The following is a 24,320-nucleotide window of genomic DNA, read 5'->3' on the forward strand; positions in this document are numbered from 1 at the left end:
ATGTAACCTCAATGTGACACTTTCATAGTTGTCATCTGCTTTTGTTCGATGACGATGACAACAATGCCCTGTTGTTTCTACCCACAATGCCGCAAACGGAAACGCAACACGTACATTCGTGCGCCCGCCTCGAGCCAGCGTGGCTCGCCTTCTTGCGTGGGCGGGTCGAACGTCTGCAGGAAGTCGCCGTAGCTGAGCCGCGAGCGCTCGTTCAACCCCAGCATGCCGAGCAGCCGGCCAAACTCTCCGTCCGTGAGGGAGAAGTGCAGAGTCTCCAGGAGGCGGCGGAGGTCGCCGGCCGTCACCGCCCCGTCCCTGTCGCCGTCCGCCTTGTTGAACGCCGAGCGCAGGTCCTGCGAAGTGAGAGCCACTCGTGTGCCCATGCCGCTCGAGGCAGCAGGGACGCCCGCGCACACGTGCAGCCAGGTGTGGCGGTCCAGGCGAAGGGTCGTGGAAAACGTCGTTTTGAATTGTGCCTTTTTTTGCGAGGTCCAATATATTAATATATTTATTTTGCTGTTGTCTTGTACAGTGTTGTTAGATGCAGTTTTGCATGAGTGATGCTATATTAAATTGTATTATTATTATTATAAACCCACAAACCCGCTGGGCTGTGATAGTTGAATTTTCACGTGCAATTTTATGGAGGGACTGTGTGTTGTCTTGGTGTGATCTGGGACTGTTTTTGCTGTTGTTTTGCTGCCTTGTCCAACATTGTGACTTCGTGTGCTTATGCAATTTGAACTTATATACTTGATCTATTTTACGTATTTATTTTAAGTGATTTACTTACCTTTCCTGTACTTTGCACCCCTTTTGTGTTGTTGTATTGTCTGTTCCTGTAACCTTCTGACCTGCCCCTACCGGACATCTGTGAAAAGAGCTTCATAGCTCATCGGATTTCTCCTGTCACACAATCCCGCAATTGCTCCACCTCTGTGCGATCGACCACTGGCCAGCACAGTGAAGTCCATTGGCCAGCAGTGACACCCACTGGACAGCTTGAGAACAATGAATGTGAGCCCTTGACTGACTGCACTTGTCCCATCACAGTCAACCTTCACCTTATGACAATGACAATGTTAGAGCCCTTTGTCAATGTGCTGCCGGATGAGGGCCTCCGCACGCCGTGTCGTGTCACGATGCTTTGTTCGACCATAATTCACCACGCCGGCCAGTGTGGGTTCAGACTTATATAGTTAATTCATTTACTTATATTTAGTGACTTGCTTACCATTTTCTGTACTTTGCATTCCCATCGTGTTTTTGTATTGCTTGCAGTTGTAACTTGCTGACCTGCCCATACTGGACGTTTGTGGATAAAAAGTTTCACAGCTCATCGGATTCCACCAGTCTAAATACAGATTCTGATTCTGGATTTCAGTTTGTTTGACTGCGCTGCCAATCAAACTGAAATCTGCCGGGACACCGGAAGGAAGGAATGGCCGTACCGTGTAGACCTGCCGTAGCTTGTCAGGCAGTGCCGCGTGGCAATCCTCGGCACGGGAGTGCTGTCTGGAGGCCTCAGCAACGCGGTGATTGGGCGAGAGCAGGAGCTGCTCGCCTGGCCCGTGGATGCGACGGTCTGCAATGAACAGATGATGATTTTTTTTTTAAATAAACAATAATGCTCGGCTCCAACTGCTGCCATGACACTTACGAATATGTAAATACCTAGGAGAGAACATGGAAGTACGCAGCTGAACTAAGTGTGGAATTATGTAATGGCAAATAAAAAATACTTCCCAAAGATAGAGACTTGAAGATTGACATGTTTAAGAACAGTTTTGTTTAATCAACTGATGAGTAGCTTCCAAGGCAGTACAACCCTTCATCCCTCCAGAGTCAATTAAATTAGTACTACCTTAAAGTAAGTGAACAGTGGCAGCCCGATAGACATACTTGACCCTGCCATAAGAATGTTGAATTGTTACCACTGGTCATGCTTGTTTAAGTGTGTGCATTTCATGACAAAGACAAAAGGACTCACCATCAAAGCATGCAACAAAGTCCGAGTAGGTTATGCTGCCGTTGGTAAATCCCAGTCTCTGCAGTAGTGCATTAAATTGGTCATCTTCCATTATCATGCCACATTCCTGCAGGATCTGCACACCACTCAGAATGAAGCAAACGATAAAGCCACAATGATTCCTTGCTATTTAACGTAATAACATTACCGAAAAGGCGAGTCACCTAAACTAAATCGAATTTTCAACTCCTTTTTGAATACACAAATATTTTTCGCGATTATAGTAAAGTGTGTTTGTCCGTTCCTCAATCCGCTTGTCCTGGTGAGGGTCGTGGCGGCAGCGTATTGAGTAGGACGGTCCAGACCTCCCTTTCCCTGGCGACATACTGTAGCTCTTCCTGGGGAATTCCCAGGCGTTCCCAGGCCAGCCGAGTGACATAATTCTGCCAGCGTGTCCTGGGCCGGCCCCGCGGTCTTCGCCGAGTGTTATTTATATATATCGGACAGCCTCAGAGTCCTGCATTTGTCCGTTAGAATAATTCAATTATCGAGAATGTTTTTCATGTGGGAGTAAACCAGAGCATCTGAACAAAAATCGCTTATATGAAGTGGTTACAAACAATGGTTTAAAAGATGCATTGAATCTTGAACCCAATTTGCTGTACTGCTATCGGCTGGGCACCTTGCAGCCCAGCAATATGAGCATTTCACAAATCTCTGTGACACACCAACCCCTGTCGCCAAAGTGCATTATGACAGGCATTCACCAATCAGAAAGCTGGTTTAATTAACATTACTGTTTTGTCAACACGTGAAATTTACCAATACAGAAATGTCTCCTGAATATTTGCATGTAATATATAATTTACACTAAATAAAATGTGCATGTATGCGGTGAGTGTAGATTCAACCAGACGTCAAGACTCTGGTGTTAATATATTTACGTTGTAAACAAAGAGCCAGTCAGTCATAGACAGAGGAAGAATGACAGCTGTTAAGTCTGGACTTGAACGAGGGGCAGGGAATTGTACGAAAAGAAAGCTTAACATTTTCCTCTACCGCGCTGTTGGTGGACAAATTTAGTGGGCCTGAAGACGGGCTGGCGGGAGGGCACCTGGCGGAAGTCGAAATGGGACACGCGGCCTTCGCCCCGCCGGTCGTGGCGTGCGAAGCTCTGGTGCAGCGTGGTGTCGCGCTGCGCCACGTGGTCCCTGAGCCGGACGAGCACCTCCCGCAGGGGTAGCGCGCCTGTCAGCTTCCTCGCCTCGCCCTCGATCAGCTCCAGTCTGAGCAACGTGCGCAGCCAGTACATCGATGGGATGCGCAATTCCATAATGTGTGTGTTGAACCTTTTTCGCGCTGTACGTAGCCAACCGGAGGTGCCAAAATAAGACCTCCATAAGCCACAGAAATGCTTACAAAGTGCTGCCCAGCTTAGTTTGACAACGTAAAATGATGGTCAAGCCCCTTTCCATTAAAACAAGTGCTTTGCCCCAATTTTATCCCGCTTGTGCTATTGCCTCATGTCATGAGATGACGCATCTATTCGTATCTCTAACAGAGCATTGCAACACTCCATATGAGGGAAGGGGCCACAGAAAGAAGATATCACAGAGCCACCTCTCAGGTCCCATAAAAGTGACTTCTGCTCCGTGCTTTCCCACTCGCTCTGCATATGTGAGTAACGCTTGTTATCTCAGAGCTGAAATGTTGTCAAAGTGCAAAACCAATGTTTCAATGCAGTCATTGGTGACCAGGCTGAGGCCAGCAGATTTGAGAACCCGGATTAATCACAGGCGGTAGCATGGATTCCAACACAGAATCTCAGCGGTGCCAGCTCAGCACTCTGACCTCTGAGCCACCATCGCTATCTTATTGCATCTCCACTGTCCAGCCTAGCATTTAAAAAAAAAAACACGATGAAATAACACAGTGACGAATTATTCCCAGCAAGTCCGTGCAATTGTAACTTCCAACCTCGCAGACAGGTCGGCCTGCCTCTTGACCTCGCGCGCGTTGCTTTCGCTGTGCAGACGCGAGCTGACCCCGGCAAAGTCGCCGGGCCGGGGGTCCACGCCCAGACGCAGCAGGAACTCGGAGAACCGGATCCGGAAACCTGGGCCCTGCTCGCATCCTGTGCACAGCCTGCCCGCAACGTGACACGTGCGGACACAGACACACAGCAGCAAATGGGGTCAATGTTTTTTTTCAGTTTCAGTTTTTTTGGGACTGTGACCGAATTTTTACAATAAACTACATAAATAACATGTAACACCAAACCCTAGAGCCATAGCTGGCTGCATGAGTTACTCCACAACAACAGAAGCATCAGTCGGAGTATCACATTTTTAAATGCACCTTTAAGATCAGCACGCTAAATCAAAATACAGATAATACTTTGCAGCGTCATCCGGAGCGAAACATTTTATTTTATTTTACGCCAATGAATAGCAGTGGCAGCTAGGGGTGTACAACTCCTCTAGAGCAGTTTTGAGAGAAGATCTCATTGGTAGCGATTTAAGTTGCAGTTTATTGGCAATAGCATTCCAGACCCTGGAGGCATCAATAGCAAAGGCCCTTCCTCCAGTTTTTGTACGGCAATAGGGAATGTGAAGCTGGTAAATGAGCCTGAGGTCAAATTTGTTCTTTGAAACAGAGAGGAGATCCAGCAGGTAGTCTGCGTCGAACATTAAGAGATGTTAAGTTTGACCCAATGTAGAGATCACAGTGGTGAGTCCTATATGGGTAGTTCAATGTAAATCTTAAGGCCGAGTGATAGATGGAATCAAGCTTCTTCAGTACAGTACTTGGGGCTGATTTAAACACGATGTCACAGTAGTCAAGTAGAGGCAGTATGGTAGCTTTTATAAATTCCAAACGGAACATTGGGGGGAAGCAGTGCTTGTGTCGATACAGAAAACCAATTTTTATTTTGTCTTTGTACCAATATAATCAATGTGATCTTCAAAATTCAGTTTGGAATCCAGGATGACCCCAAGATACTTATAGATCTTGACTTGCTCTATTTGATAATTATTTAAGGAATGTAATTGGGTAAAAGTAACTTCCTGCTTTAGTCCTGGTGAGAAGCATAGCACCTTGGTTTTGGAGTTAGTCAGGACTAGTTTAAGAGCAACTAGCTGATGTTGTAGTTTGTTGAAATCACCCTGTAGCTTAGCAATCACGTCATCCGGAGAGCGGCCAGCAGTAATCAGTATCGTGTCATCTGCAAAAAGATTTACCCTGGAATGATCCAGGTCAGCGCCCAAGTCATTGACATAAAGAGAGAACAAAAGGGGGCCGAGGATGGAACCCTGTGGAACCCCTTTTGTTACCTTAACACTGTTTGACCTCCAACCATCTGTGAATACAGTTTGGGTGCGAGAAAAGAGGTATTTTGTAACCATTTAATGCATTTTCGGAAAAACCGAGGCAACTTAGTTTACTAAGCAGGGTGTTGTGGTCTACTGTAGCAAAAGCTTTGGACAGGTTTAGAAAAAGACAGGCACAGTACTGATTATTATCAAGGCTACTGTAAATGTGATTCAGAGAGTCTAATGCAGCAGATGTGGTGCTGTATTTTTTTCGGAACCCAGATTGTTTTAGATGTAGTAGATTGTTGGTGGACAGGAAACTGCTAATTTGGTAGGTCAAGAATTTTTCAAAAATTTTCATCAACAGGGACAAAATTGAGATAGGTCGGTAGTTATTTGGATCATCTTTAGGGCCCCCTTTGTGAAGTGGACGGACATAGGAATCAGTTTAACACGTAGGCTTTCGCGACCAATATTATTCATAATAAAGGTTTTTGGGTTAGATCGCGTTTATTTATAAATGTGTCGTAACCCTCCACCACCCGACACGGCCAATCAGCAAAGATAAGTGTCACGTTGACAAAAGACAAATAATTCACTACTTCAGCCCACCGGTGTGTTGAAGAGTTAATCCACATTTACAGTTTGAGTACGACGTTTCGCTGGTAAATACTTCCAGCATCATCGGGCAATTCGCCAGAATGGTAAAGCCCTCGCTTGCTCCCGGTTTTATATAGAGCAGAAGAGTGACGTCATCACTTAACTCATCAGGTGCAGTGATTAGAGGCGGAGGGGGGGGGTAATGTAATTATATAATCGATTAGTAATCAGTCATTGGTTATGAACTGACAAATTAGCCCGCGTTTTGCAAAAGCAAAACATTACAGTAAGATTTGGTACAGTACACAAAATTCAAAAACTAGTATCTTGCACTAAAGACGCATTACCTAAACTATCAACAGAAGGTGTATATCGGATTAATTGTTCATGTGGCAGCTGCTACATTGGGCAGACGGGACGTAACATCAGCGTAAGACTAAAAGAACATCAGAGAAATATTAAATTATCTCAAACACAACTGTCGGCAGTGGCAGAACATGCTTGTCAACAAGGACACTCAATTGATTTTGACAATGTTGCAGTGGTGTGTAAAACTAATTATTACTGGCAAAGACTAATTAGAGAATCCATTGAAATTGAGAGGAACAAGAATAACTTTAATCGCTCTGACAGCTACCGGCTCAGTGCGGCCTGGAAGCGTATTATTAAATAATACACATTACATTTTGATTTAAAGAATTACTAATCTACAACTCATTACTAATCATAACCAATGACTGATTACTAATCGATTATATAATTACATTACCCCCCCCCCTCCGCCTCTAATCACTGCACCTGATGAGTTAAGTGATGACGTCACTCTTCTGCTCTATATAAAACCGGGAGCAAGCGAGGGCTTTACCATTCTGGCGAATTGCCCGATGATGCTGGAAGTATTTACCAGCGAAACGTCGTACTCAAACTGTAAATGTGGATTAACTCTTCAACACACCGGTGGGCTGAAGTAGTGAATTATTTGTCTTTTGTCAACGTGACACTTATCTTTGCTGATTGGCCGTGTCGGGTGGTGGAGGGTTACGACACATTTATAAATAAACGCGATCTAACCCAAAAACCTTTATTATGGACATAGGAATGTTTCCATTCTAGAGGAACTGATGCTCCTTTGATGGATAGGTTGAAACATATGGGCTATAGGTTTGTATATTAGGTGACCAACAGTTAGTAGAGCAAAGACGGGAATACTATCTGCTCCGGTAGAGGAGGACCCTTTGAGGTAGGACAGTTGTTTCAGAACATTACTTTCATGGATTGGCTGGAAACTAAATTCGTTTAATGTTTGGACAGGTGTGTAGGAATTTGCATGAGCAGGGGTGACTCCCAATACATTATAAAAAAGATTACCAGCTTCAGGAAAATGAAGGTTAAAATTGTCAACTATTTTTTGGGGAGCTGAAAAATATTCCCCATTTCGGGCAGATTGTCTGTTTTGGATGCCTTTTCGATACATTTGAGAATTGCCATCTCTAAAACATTAGGAGCAGCACCATTGTTTTCCAGAAAATCGTGGAATTTCCATGTGATTCCAGGAGAGTGGAGGAAAAGTAGGCATTTTTTGCATGCCGTATTTTTTTGACGCATCTATTCCTTAAAATCCTGTATTCTAGCCAGTCATAGACCAAATTACTTTTCTGAGCACATGCCTTGTCCCTAGTTTTCATGAGCTTTGTAATCAAAGGATCAAACCATGGTGGGCGGTTGCCTTTAGTTTTAAATCTAACCAACGGAGCATGTTTCTTAAGAATTTGGAGAAACGTGTACCTGAAGGTCTCCCAAGCCGTAGTCAGGTTGGGGATATCACAGACCTTGTCAATATCCGAGTGAAGCACATAATTAGTAAATGCCTGAGTGCTGAAGTGTCTCATAGAGTGCTTCTCAACCAATTTGGGGGGGGGCTTTGGGTCTGGCTGATGATCTCACCCCAAAAATGAAGGAGTGATCACTAAGGTTATTACCCAGAACACCAGTCAGTGTGAAATTGTGAGGGGCATTTGTCAGTAGGACGTCAAGCAGAGATGACTGTTCCGGATTTTTAGGTTGGGTCTTGTGGGGACATTTATTAATTGAAACAGATTAAATTCATCTGCAAAATTTGTGGCCACGGCCGGCGGGTTTAGCCAATTCCAATTTAGATCACCCACTAAAACTATTTCACCTTTAGGGAGGCCCCCACAAAGCTCTCTCAGTGCAGATGCAGCTTCAACATCCTTCCCACTAGGCGGTCGATAGCAGCACACTACCAATATCTGTTGATAATTTGGGAGACTTATTCTGAGAGCCAGACCTTCAAAGCAACATTTTTTAAACAAGGAGTGAGCTAGTGAACATGCAATAGTATTACGAACATAGATGGCAATTCTACCTCCTTTAGATCATCGGTCAAGCCGAAAAAGGTTGTAGTTGTCAATCGCAATCTGCAAGTTATTGACGGCAGGAGTGAGAAATGTTTCTGTTAGGCAAAAAATGTCTGGGTCAAGATTTGCCACTTCTAGTTTTAGTTGACTTAATTTACTCACAAGCCCTCTGATGTTGACATGTAGAACACCAACACCTTTCCTGCCAGAAAAATCTACAGAATTATACGAGTTCTTTTCATTTGGGCCAGGATGAAGCTCAATACCACCCAGAAATAAGAAAAGTAGAATTAATAGTTTGCACAAGTATTTTCTGTGAAAGGATGAAGAGCGGCGAACCTTGAACGAATAGCAGTAGCTCGCAGATGGTGTTATTTTTAAGAGCAGAATGAAGTTTGGAAGGAGTGCTGGTGAAGTAATGGGACAAAGATAGGGTTTAAAAGGATACAATGATGGAGTGTAGAAGTGTCTATGAGCTGTTTCATTAGCAGGTGTAATGGCAAATCGAGCAACAAGTATGGACGCAAAGTAACGAGGGTAGCTGTTTATAGAGTTGAGTGTGGCACTAGATATGGCCGGGACAGCAGCAGGATACACGAGCAACGATGGCATCCAAAGTGCTGAAACTACAGGCAAACGCCACCATGCCGGGTTAATCAAAGCACTCGATGGTACTGAAAAGAACCTATTTCACAATCATCAATGTTTTTCAGGAGATAACACAAATTCATCGTACTTGTTAAAGTGTTCGTCGGACAGCGAAGGTCCGAATCTGCGGAGGATAGCACGCAGGTTGTCCTGGGTGATGAAGCCGTCGGCGTCCTGATCACAGGAGTCAAAAGCCTCGCACACGTCCTTCCAGCGCTCCGTCAGCTTGTCGCGGAGAATTTCCTCCGCCTGTCATCACAAGCCAGTTAAATACTCTTTTCAGAATTTGCGACAAATTCATTTACAATGTACAGGGTGCTTAATATTTTTTTACACTTATATGGGACTATCGTTTTTAATGGGAAAAGAACAGATAAAACCACTGTAACATGATAACAAATGTATTGTTAATAGCTTCAAAAGGTCAGAGTCTCCACTTGTTGGTCAACACGTGGCCTGGAATCTTCTCCAGGTGGTCTCCAGAGCCCGGAGGCAGCACACTTTTTGTGGTATTGTTGCACATTCTTAGAAGTGTTAACATTTGTTTTTATCCTACTCAATTATATTCCGACTGTGTCATCGGTGGCATGTTTCCATCCGGAACACACATTCTAGAATAAAACGTTTTGCACAGCGAGCGGTGTGACATCCTGAGTCAGAGAATGGTCCTGGAATTGGAAGTCTCTTCACAATACACCTTTTAATCTGTACTCGAGGCAACACATTTTACACCCAGAAAAGAGTGTTTATTGCATGTCAACCAAATTGAATTTTCTAATTCTAAGAGCTGGAATTAGCCTAATTACAAATGAATTAACAAGCCAAATGTAACATGATGTGCTTTTTTAATAGTCAACAGTGACTGGGCAGACACCATCAAACTCACTTAACTTGAAACTAGTCTAATCAAGGATGATAGAATCTTTAATTCTGACAGAGAATCAATAGCAGTGTGAGCATAGTGCTATATGGTGTTAATCCCCCAAACCGTCTGGCCAATTCTACATTTGGGACATTTAACAGGACATAGTGAGGTTAAACAAAAGGAAGGCATGGGTTTCTTCGGACGTCGCAAGACTGACAGGCATCAAGTGCTCTCCACAACATCTCAGAACTTACCGCCTTCCAGGTTAGAATGTCAGTTGTCTTATGTCCATTAACTCGGTGAGTGCTATTTAACCACTTGTGAGCATCCTGCACAACACACAGCAACAACACACAACAAAAGCAACTTCAATCGAAAGCCCGAAATATTTACGGAGATTGTGTGTGGTGTGGGGAGCGGTAGTGTAGCGGTTAGCACACTGCGCTATGAATGTAGCAACCCGGGTTCAATTACCACTCACGACCAACACCAGTGACTATTATCTTAACTGGTCCTAGGTCGACTCAGCCTCAAATGAATACCTGGTGCGGTGTTTAAACATCGCCACTGGGGAGACAAAGGTGGTCGGCCGTGGTGCTGGCCACCCACCCCATCGTGTGCCGTTCCGGCCTTCATAGGTGCTCGCTAACAGCACTTGCCCCGACAGTCGGTTAAGGCTACATGGGGGATCTTAACAATTGGTGTGTGGATACACAGACCCACCAGGGTCTCTCGAGGCTCGAACAGACACAAGAAGTCCGTGTAGTCCACGAACCCCGAGTGGCCTGGGTCCAGCAGCAGCATGAGCTCCCGGAAGTGACCGTCGCCCATGCGGAACCCAAACCCCTCAACCAGTCGTCGCAACTCCTGACGTGTCACCCGTCCTTGCCGGTTCTGTTTACACAAGTTTACATGTTCTTTGGTTCTTTCGGTAAAGTCACGTAGAATGAGAATAAAATAATAAATCAATTTATTATTATTTTATTCTCATTCTACGTGACTTTACCGAAAGAACCAAAGAAGATGAATCATTGCAGTCACGAAAGCTTTAAATCGAAGTTTACATGTGTGTGTGTGCATGATGAATTAGTGCTGGAATTCGTGTTAAATTAAAATCGCATTTTTTACATTAGCAGAAGCGGTGAGACAGTTGTGGAGTTTTTGAATACATTGACAATTAAGTACTGTCTTAAAGGACACTAGACTGACAGATGCAAAGCAAGTTTAAATCTCAGCTCCTCGTTAACAAAAATACGTTGACTGTTGCTGCCTTAACATTGTTATTTCGCCATTTATAATTTTCATTGACTCATGGCCCTGAAAATGTCTCAGGTCCCTATCAGTTTTATAATACATTTTATAAAAATGAAGCAAATTGCAATGGAAGTCACATAAGTGGGTAAGTGCTTTTATGTAATTGCCCTACATATTTTTACAGTCGTGCACATTGGTGAATGCTTTACTACAACTGTACATATCGCAGCTATTACTTGCTATTGTTACAACATTGTGTTCTTTACTACTCAACTATTTATCAAACAATTTTTTTTACCAGGTAAGGCCCAGTGAGCTATATATAGATTTGTTTTCAGAAGCAACCTAGCCACCCATGATAGCTCAACAAAGTGGCTTATCGCGTGGAAATTATAGTATATAGAATCAACGCATGTTGATTCTAAATATGGAGGGAAACATCAAAGGACCCGGAGAAAAATCCACGAGAGCACAGGAAGCACATGCAAACTCCAAATTTACTGTACAGGCGTCAGGGTTGGGATGGAACCCACGACCTCCTGTATACCAAGCGAGGTAGTGAACATCTCGCCACCGCGACACCAATGCAAGTGGCAGTAAAGGAAAGGTTCAGATCGGGCAGGCACAAGGACATACAATGTCCAGGGCAAGGAAGGCCTCCTTGAGAGATGGGTAGCACTCTAGAATATGCTTCCGCAGTCTCGCCAGGACCTCACTGGCAGAGGTAGACTCGTCGGCGCCACGAAAAGGGTTCACCCTGCCAACACACAGACACTTGTCAAAACTCCAGTGCCGTGCAGTTGAATGCATTACTAACGACATTAATCTATATTTTGAATATATATAACAGCAAGCGATAAACGAAATGCCAAACAATGTGGCCTCACCTGTGGCTGGATCTCATGGGCAGCGTTTGGCCATTGCCGATCGATTGAGGATTCGGAAATTTGGCCAAAAACAGCTCCCAGGGAACCTTTCCAGTGGCCTTGATGCCAAGCCTGTGAGAGAGGGTAAATTAATATGCAGTCGGTGTGCACAAAACACACGTAGCATCTCAGCCGATGATAAAAATCACCCAGAACGCACATGAATTCATTAGATTTCAGAAGTTAAGCAGGGTTGAGCTTAGTGATTGAATACGCGACCACCGTACATTAAACAGGTGTTATAGGCTGCTGTGGGTCTACGTGGTCGGCATTAAAGGACAGTGACGCAAATTCAATTGCTGTAGAGTACTTCCATCCTCCCAAATCTATGCTCCCCACCTTCACCATCCACCACTATCCAGCACAATAAAGTATGGCCAAATCACCTCTATCACCTGTATGTCGTTGCAAGTTCCTCGTCCAGCAGTGGAGTGACAATAGGGTTATTATACATGTACATAGCATCTAAATGCAACTGCAGCTGCATCCGAAGATAAGTAACTTTTTTGGAGTCTGAAAAGTTGTCATTTTACACTGACCATTAAATAAATCCAAGCAAGTGTATTGAAAGATATGTCAAGCTAAGCACAGTGAAGATCTTTACTGATGATTCAGGTATAAAGTTGCCATTTCAAGCAATAACACAAAGACTCTGCCATGCAGCTATGTACAAGCTCACAGTATCTCAACATTAACAACTGCTTGACTACAATGACATTGCTAAGTGGGTGGTAGAAGGGAACACTTCATTGATGAGTGCCAAGTCTGGGCAGGCAGCGAGTTCAGTTCAGTTGTCTTTATTTTAAGCAGCTGAGAACCCTTTGAGACTGCAAATCCCTTTCACAAGGGTGACCTAGGTCAACATGTCACAACAGAACAAACTTTACATCGCACAGGGGGCCAGAGCTAACATCGAAGAGCTAAAAGAAGAGGTGAATAGGGAATAGGCCGATGACCAATTCAACCTAGGCATTGCATCCATTAACCAAACCACTCGGAATATACGCAAAATTCATCAAATCTCAGAAGCTCATCACGGTTTAGCCTAGATACTACTTGAAAGAGTGAACACCGTGCAGATTATTATAGACCACTGCGGGGTTACTTGGTGAGCAGCAGAGGACAGTGCAGAAAAATCTATTGATGTACTGTAGAATACTTCTCTGCTGTATGTTGAACTTCTTTCGCACTGTACGTATCCAACCGTGCGAATCGGAGGTGCAGGGGAAGGACAACAAACTAAACAAAAAAAGCAGTTCTAAAGAAATGAGTTTTCAATCTAGATGTAAAAGTGCAAGCTTCAGGAGCTTCCTTAATATACTAAGAGCATTTCAAACGTCCGCAGAAGCGCATCTGCTCCCACATCTATGCTCCCCGCCTTCACATACACCACACCAACCAACATGGTGGGGTATTGTGAAATAACCTGTCCACCACGTAGCCCTGCAGTGGCCTCGCATGGGTCGGCCCTTACCCAGCTGTGGATTGACAATGGGCCATACGGTGTCATACTTTGATGAGAATGGGGTGGAGGGAGACCTGCCAACCGCACCCAACTCGGACCATACTCACATTGCTGATTAAGGGTCAGCGCCGTGCAGCCATTAATTTCCGGCAGGTTCAAATTTCAGTGTTTGGAATTACCACCAGCGGCGGCGGTCACTTACTGGGTGAGGACACGCAGCATGGCCTCCGGTGCCAGCGGGAGCGTAAAGCTGCGCAGCACCGACACAAAATCCTCCACCGCCAGGGTGCCGGAACCCGAGCCGTCGAACGCACGGAACGCCCGCTGGAGGTTGCCGTAGTTTTCGCACACCTGCACCACGAGACGTACAGAGCCAACGTTCAGCAAGGCTCGCTTTGGGCCTAAGGTCGCTCGTCCACATGAGTGCGAGATGAGTGGTGCATTCCTTCCTATGTAGATGAGCACTTTAGAAGAATGCCATCTCACGGACTTTCAGAGAAAGCATCGGCAACGATAGCTGAAGGCTACAACGGCAGAGAACATCTGCTTAAAAGGTGGACTGAAGGTGCCATTCTGGAGGCACTGGACAGAAGAGGACTACTACTACTACAATTTCTTATTTTACCAGGTAAGGCCCACTGAGCTATATAGCTCTTTTTCAGAAGCGACCTGGCCACAAATGATCGCTCAACAAAGTGGCTTATCGTGTGGAAATTTATAGCAGCCACATACTATAAACGCATGTTTCGAATTGTGGAAGAAAAAAACCAGAGGACCCGGAGAAGATCCAAGCGACCATGGGCAGAACATGCAAACTCTAAATATACAGCATGCATCGGGGTCAGGATTGAACCCACAGCCTCCTGTATACCAGGCAAGAGAGTTAACATCTCGCCACCGCTGCGTCCCATAGACGCAACAAAAACTGGTCGTCTATGACAGAAATATATGGAGGACTACTACGGCGTGTGTTGCAAGGCCCTAGTGGCCTCCAAGAAGTGCAGTGTGCGAAGTCACGTTGGTAACGTCATTCACGTTTGCATACTGTGGAATTACAAGACTTCTGTAAGTTTGTCATAGACAGTGAGCAAGTGTGATGTTATAGAACAATAACTGTGATTGGTATTTAAGTAAGATACCATAATCAACAGGCAGAAATATGGGATTCATATTATAAAGGCAGCAAGAAGGAGACATATTGCAAAGCTACCTACAGCAATTGCATTAATATCACAGTGAAATGAATCACTGTCCCTTCAGAGATAGCACATGTAGTGATATTAGTGATTGCAGTGCTTGAAAAAAATTACACACTATCCTTTGGACTGCAGACTCAGTGGATACTATATTTAGACTGCAATCTATTTCCCATGCACTTGTAAAACAGTGCTGTTTTGATGTATGCTGACTTTGTGTTGCTTCTTAATGGATATAGACGATTGGAGTCCCAAACGAGTGCCATCTTTTACATTAATTATACAATCCAAATCACAACATTATAAAGTACGATCTCCCACATACAAAATATTGCTTGTCTCCTTCTTCTGCTAAGAGCTTTCGCTTGATATTTATCATATGGACAGAGGTCGAGACTTACTATAGGAAAGACCACCAAAGGAGAGAACTCGCCCATGATTGAGCAATGAAATCAGCCGATGTACAGGTGCTTGATGGTTTTCTGCATTGCGAGACCGTGAGAGATGACGAAAACCTGGGGAGGCTGTCATCCAGCAGTAGATTGATCACGGAAAATATTTGTAGCCTACACCAATTAACATTATATACATTTTAGAGATTAAACTCTCCTTGGCGAACCTATTAATAGTTCTTCTATTTATAGTTGTAAGCCTGTAACGGACATCAGAAAGGCTTTCATCCTGATTAGTCTCTTTCCCTGGCCTATTTATCAAGTACAGTATTACACAACGGCAGTGGGGCAGTGATCAGCAGCATCATCAGAAGGCTATCCCTTGCAATCGAAGATAGACAAGTTAGATAATCTGTGGGTCCGAAGATGGCCGAAGAGACTGATCTTGGATGACAGATTTTGCCGTAGCTCGGATACACGTGTCCAGAAAGAGTGGTGGTGTGGAACTGGATTAGGAAGTTGGGCTGCAGCGTGCCGTTTCTGCCGTTTCCGCTTTTCCTTTTCCTGTTTCCACCCTTGAATTTCAAAATGTTTGGATCCTTGAAATATACTCTGTCTCCATCTGAAGTAATGCTGGGCAAGGATCTCCCGTGAGTTGGTGTCAATGGTGCACTTCTTCACGTTGGCCTTGAGGACATCCTTGAAGTGCCTTCTCTGCCCTCTTCAGCAGCAACACTGCACTACGAAACCAGTGACCTGGGTTTGACTGTCGGCAATGGCTAGCAGCAATGCCGAGCAATTTTGTAACCAGTCCTGAGCAACCCCCTTCAACAAACCAGCATTATGAAGTACGGTCAAACATCCCGCATAACCGAAATGGCATAGGCAGATGTTCATCCACCAGTGGGTTGACCAAGGACTGTGCATTATTATTATTACTACGCAATGGCTCAGTAGGCTCCCAGCCCAGTGGTGCAGGATTCTCTCAAAGAGCAAAATCGACGCCCATTCCGAAGTGAACCTCTGTGACTCTTGAGCACACAAATTAAGTGAAGGGGGGAAAAAAAACAACTGAATGGAACCAAAATTTTAAAAACCCATTTATGCCCACCTTCTTCCGGAAAGCTGCCTGCAGCTCCTCCGGGCTGGCTTCTGGCTCAGCCTCCTTGGCATCGCCCGCCTGCCCCATGTATCCCCGTTCATCGCACCGGCTCCCCAGCTGCTTCCTCTCCTCCGCAGCGTCCCTCCGCACCGCTTCCCAGTTGAGTACTGCTGACGGCAGGGGTCAAACGTGTTCAAGTCACGCTGCCTGGGCCTCCTCGTCTTTATGCGCATTAACAAGCGCCAGCAGTTTAGCTGTTCACTGGCAACAATGGTTTTACTTCATTGGTATCACGTACATATAAACGGTAGTATTACATGCACAAAGTATATACATGTACAGCCCTTGTGTCAATACACTTCTAGATGAGGGCCTCTCCATGCTAAGTGGTTGATGGGGGTTATTTGACCATACTTCACCATGCTGGTCAGTGTAGGTTGGTGAATGCAGGGAGCAGAGCCGTTGGATCCATGCTATGGTACAATGGATGTTGCGGTACTGCCCTCTTCTGACAATGTAGCTCTGCAGTAGCCTTTGACACTTATTTCGTATATTTCATATGGTCATCAGAACTGCTTTTTGTGTTTAGTTTTTTGTCCTTTCCCCGCACCGCCAATTAGCACGGTTGGCTATGTACGGTGCAAAAGAAGTTCAACATATATACATACAGAAGATACAACTTTTGAATGCACGTAAACATATGTAACATTTGAACTCAACCATGCTGCTGACAAGCCCCGAGCAATGTATCTCCGGGTCGACGCTCACGCGAGCAATTCACAACGCGTCGTCTACACAACACGTTTTTCCAGCTCACTAGAATGACAAGCTGGTGAATGTACACATGTATGTATGTTGGACTTCTTTCGCATCGTACATAGCCAACCATGCTAATAAGAGGTGCGGGGAAGTACAACAAGCTCAACACAAAAAGCAGTTCTAAAGAAATTAGTATTCAATCTAGATTTAAAAGTGCATAGCTCCAGTGGCTTCCGAATATTGGAAGAGCATTCAAGACGGCCACGCGCAATGTAGTAACCGTCTTTGTTCGATGGCTAGTCAAAAGCCGCTGCGAGGATGACCGGAGATTGCGTGCCAAACGGCTGCGTGTGTTCCCATCGGTGACGTGCATGAAGCATACACAACTGGACGGTGTCCGGCTCCGGGTGCCACTGACTCTCCTGCGAAAGCCCCAGGGACTCCAGGAACTCCTGGTACGCCACCGTGCCACCCTGGTGCACATCGTGGCGAGCCCACAGCCTGAACACAAAGAAAATCACCTTGTCCCATTGAACGTGTACATAAAAATACAAAGCCAAAAAATATATATATAATTTGTACATTCCATTAATTTATATTTTGATATAACCGACATATAAATTATACAAATTGTGTAGTTAAAGTCAGTGGAATCAAAAGACTGTCGGTAGTGAATTAAAAGGAGCCACCCCCTCATATCCCATATATGAGAGGGTGAAGTGACCAGCACGAGATGCACCCCCAGTGCCTCCCTACTTGCTGAACTGGCTTTCTGAGAGACGAGCTCCGTGGCTCTCGAGGACGCCCCGGAGCTCGTGCCGCTGCACGCGCCCATCGCCGTTGTAGTCGAAGAGGCGGAAGGTACGCACCACGCCCTTCAGGTCCCTGCCCAGCTGAGTGATGACGACGACCAGCAGCAGCAGCCACACGAGGGTTTTTGAGAATTGTGTCAAGAGGTTGCACTCACGGCGAGCAAAAAAAAGGTCTCCATGCAGACAAGTTGTCACTTTAAAAACATATTTTAAAATGTTTTATTTTGTATTAAAATTATGGCATACTGCGAGAATTCTGACGGGACATTTATAAAATAAACTAGACTGATGAACTACAGACAAGCTGAACCTCGTTGTTGTCATGCCCACTTCAAAATCTCCCCTCTGAGCTTGTGCAGAAGGGTTTTTAAGATGTTTTTTTTGCAAAGGCAAATAAAGATAACAGCAGTCAAGCTTTATATTCATACAATGCTTAACCTTTCGTGGACTAGGCACATGAACATCATCTATACTTTCCAAGGCTCCCACTTATACCACACCCACAACCAGGCTGTTGCTATTAGAAGCCTGCAAACACTACTTCTGTAAATGCTTCATCCTCAACCAATACGTTTTTCATGTTTGCTTCGGAGAGTTAATCCGCCTCTCGTGAGCCTATAGCAACTAGGGTCAGTTGCCAAAACAAATCTCAAAGCAGCTGCAGTAAATGTAGAATGGCGACGAATCGATTGTTGGTAAGAACGTACGCCAGCCTCATCAGCTCTTTTCAGTTGCCAAGCGCTGTGAATTTACTTGCTGTAACATTGATTAGCAATGCTTACTGGTAGCAATGCTGTGCACAATAGTTTTCTTTTAAAGTTGTGCTTTTATACTTTAAAAGGTCAGTGTTCGAGCGCAGAGGCTTTTATTCCAGGCAAAATCACTGAGGCAGCGAGATCATTTTTATTTAGGGCCGTGTCCAGGAGTGAGCATTGTTGTGTCTTGTCTGTGTAATTTATTTTGACAGTAATGGTGCACGCCATTTATGTCTATGGTAGCGTGAAATCGGATAGCTGTGACCTTACCTTTTTCCGCAGCAACAGGTCAGTTTCCTCATTTATCCCACGGCCTGCCGGTGGCGTTGATTTTTGCCTAATAAAAAAACAAAATGGCGTGAGGATATATTTTTTTTAAAAATCAATTGCACGCACGCATGCGGTCAAACGTCAGCCGGGGCACTTTCAATTGTGAACATCATTTTTTTTTTTAAGTTCATGAAACAAACTGAGTGGAAAAGTTGTTTACCCAGAAATGACGGTCCAATGCATAGAAGTAACATTTTATTACTGAATACCATTTTACAAATCAGCTTTGGCTGTGACACAGGCTCACACCAGCCGACCAGTACAATCGTTAAATGAATTGTTTGTTAAAAACCAGACGTAATAGTGGGCCAAAAGTGCCCTCCCAGCGTAACAGACTTGTTGACATTGTAACATGTCTCATCGTAATGGGGCTGAGATGGATTCCCAAAATTATATACTTTGATCTAAAATGTAATGAGATGTCAAAGGAACTGGAATCATCTTTCATTTACTTCATGGTTTTTATGTATTAAGGGTTACTCTGTGATCACAGGGAGCTGGTAGAGACTCACCGAGATGATGCTGTGCTGGGCCTTGTAGGCTGACCTAGAAAGTGTTCTAAAAACTGCAGATAAGGTATATTCCCATTCCTCCCTGCTGGTACCTGAATAACACACAAACACAAATCTCACCACTTCATCAAAGACTAAAACCTTTATATCAACAAGGGATGCATTTCAAGTAAAGATCCGTGAACCTGCTTGTATTTTAATGCTTTTTTATCAAGTCTTTTTTATCATCAGAAAGGAAAGTTTATCACTTAATAAGGCAAAAATTCCAACTCTGGGAATTAGAAATATTAGTTTACTGTTCTGAATTTTTTTTTGTCTCTGTAGGAGGACACGTGTAAAATTCACCCCTATTGTGTGTGGATATAAAAGGCAACTGGAAGGTATCCGAGAAGTTCTGTGAAATCTTCTTCCATGCGCCACTCCCTAACACACAGGTTTGCATTGGTTTACCAGAGTTCCCATTCTGATACTTCAACTCATGACACCATGCCATAGAAAATATAGGAAAAAAAACACAAGCAAGGCAAGGCTGCTTCGGGAGCTACATCAAAATCAAAATATTTATTTATCCTGGAGAAATCCGATGAGCTATGAAGCTCTTTTCACCAATGTCCAGTTAAGGAAGAGATGCATACCATCACAAGCAGCGCGCCAAACTGAGGGTCGGTCAGTGGCAGGACAAAGAGATCCAGCACGCGACGGAGCTCTCCGTGGCTCACTGTGCCAGCCCGGCCCGGGTCCAGCGCCCGAAACGCACGCACCAGCTGCTCCGTCCTCTCCTCCACGCCGTGCCGCACAAGCTCCGCCACCTCGCTCGCTGAAAGCGCGGGCTTTGGTGACAAGGCCACGGATGGCGTCAGGGCTGTGAAAGTGCCGAAAGCTGGGTTTTTTTCAATGCTTCGAAGATTATGCAGTGAAACAAGAGCGCTGCTAAGTACGATTAGCACGGTCGGCTACAAACGGTGCGAAAGTAGTTCAACATATATACATGCAAAGCACTTTTGTCAATCCACTGCTGGATTTCGAGCTTCACCACACTGTGGGGAGGCCATCATACCTTACCACACTGGTCAGTATAGATTGGTAAAGACAGGGAGCATAGATGTACAGTCGCACAATGGATTTAACTGTGCTGCTCCCATACTACCCAAGACGTAACCCCATAAGCCCGATGAGAACGGGTTTGTGCATGGTGGTCACCCATCTTAGATGTATCCAGGCTCAAAATCTGCTTAGCTTCCAAGATTTGACAAGTTGAAGACCATTCTGGGTGATTTGGTCATGGGACAAGTGTACATAACCTCTGTAAATTAATATACTGCACGTAAAAACAAAATCAAGACGTGTATTTTTATCTGCCACCACAAACATAGTAAATGACAGTGATCCCTTATCATGAAATTATTATTTCATGCTTGTCATGCACTGATTCTGAAACGTTGACATCGGAATTTCCTCATCATCTGTGGCAATATTTTTTAAAGAAAATGTCAATATGATAATTATTAGACATCACTTCTGGTAGGCGGTGGGGGGACAAGAAAAACTACCCTTTAAAATAAACAAATACAAATTTAACAAAACTGGTAGGTTCGTCTGGATAATTCGCTGTATACATATGCCATATACAACATATACACTCTCGTAAGGTCTTACAGTATACTACATTGAAGAGAATATAGGTCAGATGAGAAAAAGGATATCAATTACTTGCTTCAATAAAGCCAGTTATTATTTTTAAAATACATTTTCCTTGACGAAGGTTAGATAATTGTAGTTTTATATATCCATACTATTTCAGATTAAAGATGTTTTAAACTTTTTCAGGAATATTAAAAGTATGCTGCCCATATTCAAATAATCGTTACGTTACGTTGTTGTCGAACCTGGCCACGGCTGACATCAGCGGCGAGCGAGGTTTCAACTAAACCTGGATGGCCCCATCACCAACCTGTACTGGACCAGCATGGTGAAGTACAATCGAACAACCCCTACGACCTACGGCCACGTGGGGAGGCCTTAATCCAGCAGCAGATTGGCAAAAGGCTGTGCATTGTTATTGTCACACTATGAAGGTGACCTGCAGCTGGTCAAGGGCTCACATTCTTTGGAGGCTACGGGCGATGTGACTTGGGCATCAAGACCATTGATGCGACACGGCGCCCCCTTGTTGGCCGGGTACAGCTGCTCCATGTGCACTGTGGACGAGCTGCTCCGTCCCAGCGGGGCATCCCTGCGCGACCCGGGGCGAACGGAGAAGACGACGCCCCGGGACACGGGCCGGAGAGTCGCCAGGCTGCTGTCTTGTCGGGGCATGGACGTCGGCATCGTTCTGTGGGTTCACACACACACTTCTAACATGATGCTCTGCGTGTACATGTGCAGCCCTCTTGTCAACCTACTGCTGGATGAGGCCTTCCCCAATGACTTGTGGGTCAGGCGGTTAATTTGACCATACTTCATCCTGCTGGTCATTGATGGATTTATTACAGCACAATGGATTTTGTTGCACTGCCCTCGGCTGCCACCATGCAGCTCCGCAACGTTACAATAACAGGTAAGCCACAGCTATTTCAGATTAGATGCTGGCCACTTCATTTTGTTTAAAATAAACACACTTATGGAGAACCCATTGCTTTGCAATGTAAAATAATATACATTATATTCATACTCTTCTCTCAATCCCGTACTCGGAGCATGAAACTTAATCTCCTTTTAAAATGTAATAAAATGCCAAGATATGTATTTTAATGTATGTATCGATGAATTACCATTGACGGTCCTTCTCTCTAAGTTTCCAGGTCGTGCTGTTGGGGTTTGCAGTGTGTGTGCGTTGGGAGGTGGTGGAGCACAGCGTGGCGTCGCGGTTACAAACCCGGCGACCCGACTTCGTTCCCTCTCGTGGCCAAGGCAAGTGACGATTATCTAAACCGGTTCTGGGCCTCCTCGAGGTCGACTCGGCCTCAAATGAGTACCCGGTACGGTGTGTAAACATTGGCACTGGGGAGATAATGCGGTCGGGCGTGGTGCTGGCCACCCACCCCCTCGTGTACAGCAGCACTTTCCCCAACAGGCCTGTTAAGGCTATACGGGGGATCTTTGTCTTCACAGGGTAACGCCCCCCCCCTCCCCCCAGGCGTTCTTTGAATTGGGGTCATTATCCCCCTCCTTCTGTATGAAGAACGTTGTTTGCCCACCCAGGGGACTGCCAAGGCAACAACTCTGTTGGTAACTTGACGCCACGCACTCCCCGGCGTGCCAAGCAGGTAACGGAAGCATTGGTCGTGTTTCCATTGGCATTGTGCTGGTAAACAAAAACAGCGCTACAAGGCGCAATGGAACCAGCAGCATTCATTCGCGTGAATGTTGATGTGGGAAAATCTGACGTGGTGTATAAGAGACCCTGATATAGGGCTTAATACGAATTTTACAAAAAAATAATTACTTAAGTGTATATTGTTCTATTTTCAATTCTCGACCTACTGGACATCTGTGGAAAATAGCTGGATAGCTCATCGGATTCCTCCAGTATACATAAACATTCCCATTTTGATAAATTGGTGTATCTATTATTTATAGCCTCTTTGTAAATCCACTGCTCGATGAGAGCCTCCCCTCAAATTGTGTCGGTCAAGCGGGTTGGTGGAGCAGAGGGTGACACCACTCGCCACTGATGTTAGTCATGGCCGGGAATTGAACTCGGGACCTGAGGTTAACAACTGCGCCACCGCTCCACCCACACGTTAGTCATTACCCGCATACATATTTAATGGTAACAGGTTTTATGAGGCATAAAATCACCCATGCGTTGCATAGTCTTTGTCAATAACGTTTGTTGAATTGTATACGTGCGCATATAACAGCTGCAGTATTTCAATGCGACATTTCATTATAACATAGCCATTGATAACGGGAAATTAGAAATTTGTCAGTGTCAGAATACGAAGCGTGCTGAGAATTGAGTACTGCCCATAACAGAATCACTCATCGCATTTCATTTTGTCAATTTCTTTCATCATTTACAACAAAAAGTCAAGCCGAAATGTGCCCCTGTTAAGATGAGCTACGGGGAGCGGTGCTCAACTCACATTCGTGGGCAAATCGGAGCCAGTGGTGGAAATTCCACATTTCTAAGACGGGCGCCAGTATATCCATTACATTAATTCCTATGACTACACTATTACAAACTGTTGTGTTTAAAATAATGGGTTGAAGGTAAGTTGTATTTTTAAACGATTAAAACGTAACAGGAAATCAAATGCGCCGAACATTTTCTTTCTTTATAAAGTTATCTGGGGGCGGCCTTGTTATAACAAACACATTCCATTTCAGCGTGTGACAATATGAAACGCTACATTAAAATCAGTACCATAAACGAACATTTAAAAATAGCAACACGAAATTATCTGACATTAAACGCACTTATACGTATATATATTTTTTGCTCGAGTTAAAAAGTGATGGAAACTCAATTTGAGATAAGACACATTTATTTTAACAAGTATATCCTACTCAAAGGCAATAACTGGATAGAACACTCTTGATTTGAAGCTTTCGTAACTGCAGGAATCCATACTCTTTGGTTCTTTCGGTAAAGTCACGTAAGTAGAAAAATAATTATTTCATTATATTTTTATTTTATATTTTATTATTTTTCTACCTACGTGACTTTACCGAAAGAACCAACGAGTATAGATAGAACACCTCGATATTCCCAACCTGTTGTACGGAAAGTGGAGTGGTGGAGTTAGTGGTTAGTGTTCTTTGGTTCTTTCGGTAAAGTCACGTAGAATGAGAATAAAATAATAAATTGATAAAATAAAATAACACAATAATATTCTCACGACGTTTCGGCCACAACACAAGCGGCCTTCATCAGGTGAAGGGGGCGAGACTGTCTGGTAGGACAGCGCTGTCACCTGATGAAGGCCGCTTGTGTTGTGGCCGAAACGTCGTGAGAATATTATTGTGTTATTTTATTTTATCAATTTATTATTTTATTCTCATTCTACGTGACTTTACCGAAAGAACCAAAGAAGATGA

General features: G+C 44.4%; 1 protein-coding gene across 2 annotated transcripts in view; it reads right to left on the reverse strand.

The window, feature by feature from the left end:
• Window positions 1–24,320, reverse strand: part of EFCAB6 (EF-hand calcium binding domain 6) — a 43,062-nt gene that overhangs the window by 15,537 nt on the left and 3,205 nt on the right. The window contains exons 2-19 of one of the 2 annotated variants that reach the window (XM_032949211.2): window positions 21,380–21,609; window positions 19,913–20,139; window positions 19,278–19,369; window positions 18,706–18,772; window positions 17,625–17,761; window positions 17,251–17,369; window positions 16,119–16,276; window positions 13,622–13,770; window positions 11,916–12,026; window positions 11,665–11,785; window positions 10,498–10,668; window positions 10,029–10,103; window positions 8,998–9,158; window positions 3,947–4,114; window positions 3,084–3,255; window positions 1,991–2,105; window positions 1,452–1,585; window positions 115–353 (exon numbers count right to left, since the gene is read on the reverse strand). In XM_032949211.2, coding sequence (XP_032805102.2) covers window positions 115–353; window positions 1,452–1,585; window positions 1,991–2,105; window positions 3,084–3,255; window positions 3,947–4,114; window positions 8,998–9,158; window positions 10,029–10,103; window positions 10,498–10,668; window positions 11,665–11,785; window positions 11,916–12,026; window positions 13,622–13,770; window positions 16,119–16,276; window positions 17,251–17,369; window positions 17,625–17,761; window positions 18,706–18,772; window positions 19,278–19,369; window positions 19,913–20,139; window positions 21,380–21,605 — 2,642 coding nt within the window. In that variant the 5' untranslated portion in view covers window positions 21,606–21,609. Of the gene's footprint in view, window positions 1–114; window positions 354–1,451; window positions 1,586–1,990; window positions 2,106–3,083; window positions 3,256–3,946; window positions 4,115–8,997; window positions 9,159–10,028; window positions 10,104–10,497; window positions 10,669–11,664; window positions 11,786–11,915; window positions 12,027–13,621; window positions 13,771–16,118; window positions 16,277–17,250; window positions 17,370–17,624; window positions 17,762–18,705; window positions 18,773–19,277; window positions 19,370–19,912; window positions 20,140–21,379; window positions 21,610–24,320 lie in introns of those variants that run through there. The other variant, XM_032949212.2, reaches the window with a different exon arrangement.

Source organism: Petromyzon marinus, chromosome 7 (genome assembly GCF_048934315.1).
Source record: "Petromyzon marinus isolate PM22_M1 ecotype Great Lakes invasive population chromosome 7, UKy_Petmar_22M1.pri1.0, whole genome shotgun sequence".
Classification (NCBI taxonomy): domain Eukaryota; kingdom Metazoa; phylum Chordata; class Hyperoartia; order Petromyzontiformes; family Petromyzontidae; genus Petromyzon; species Petromyzon marinus.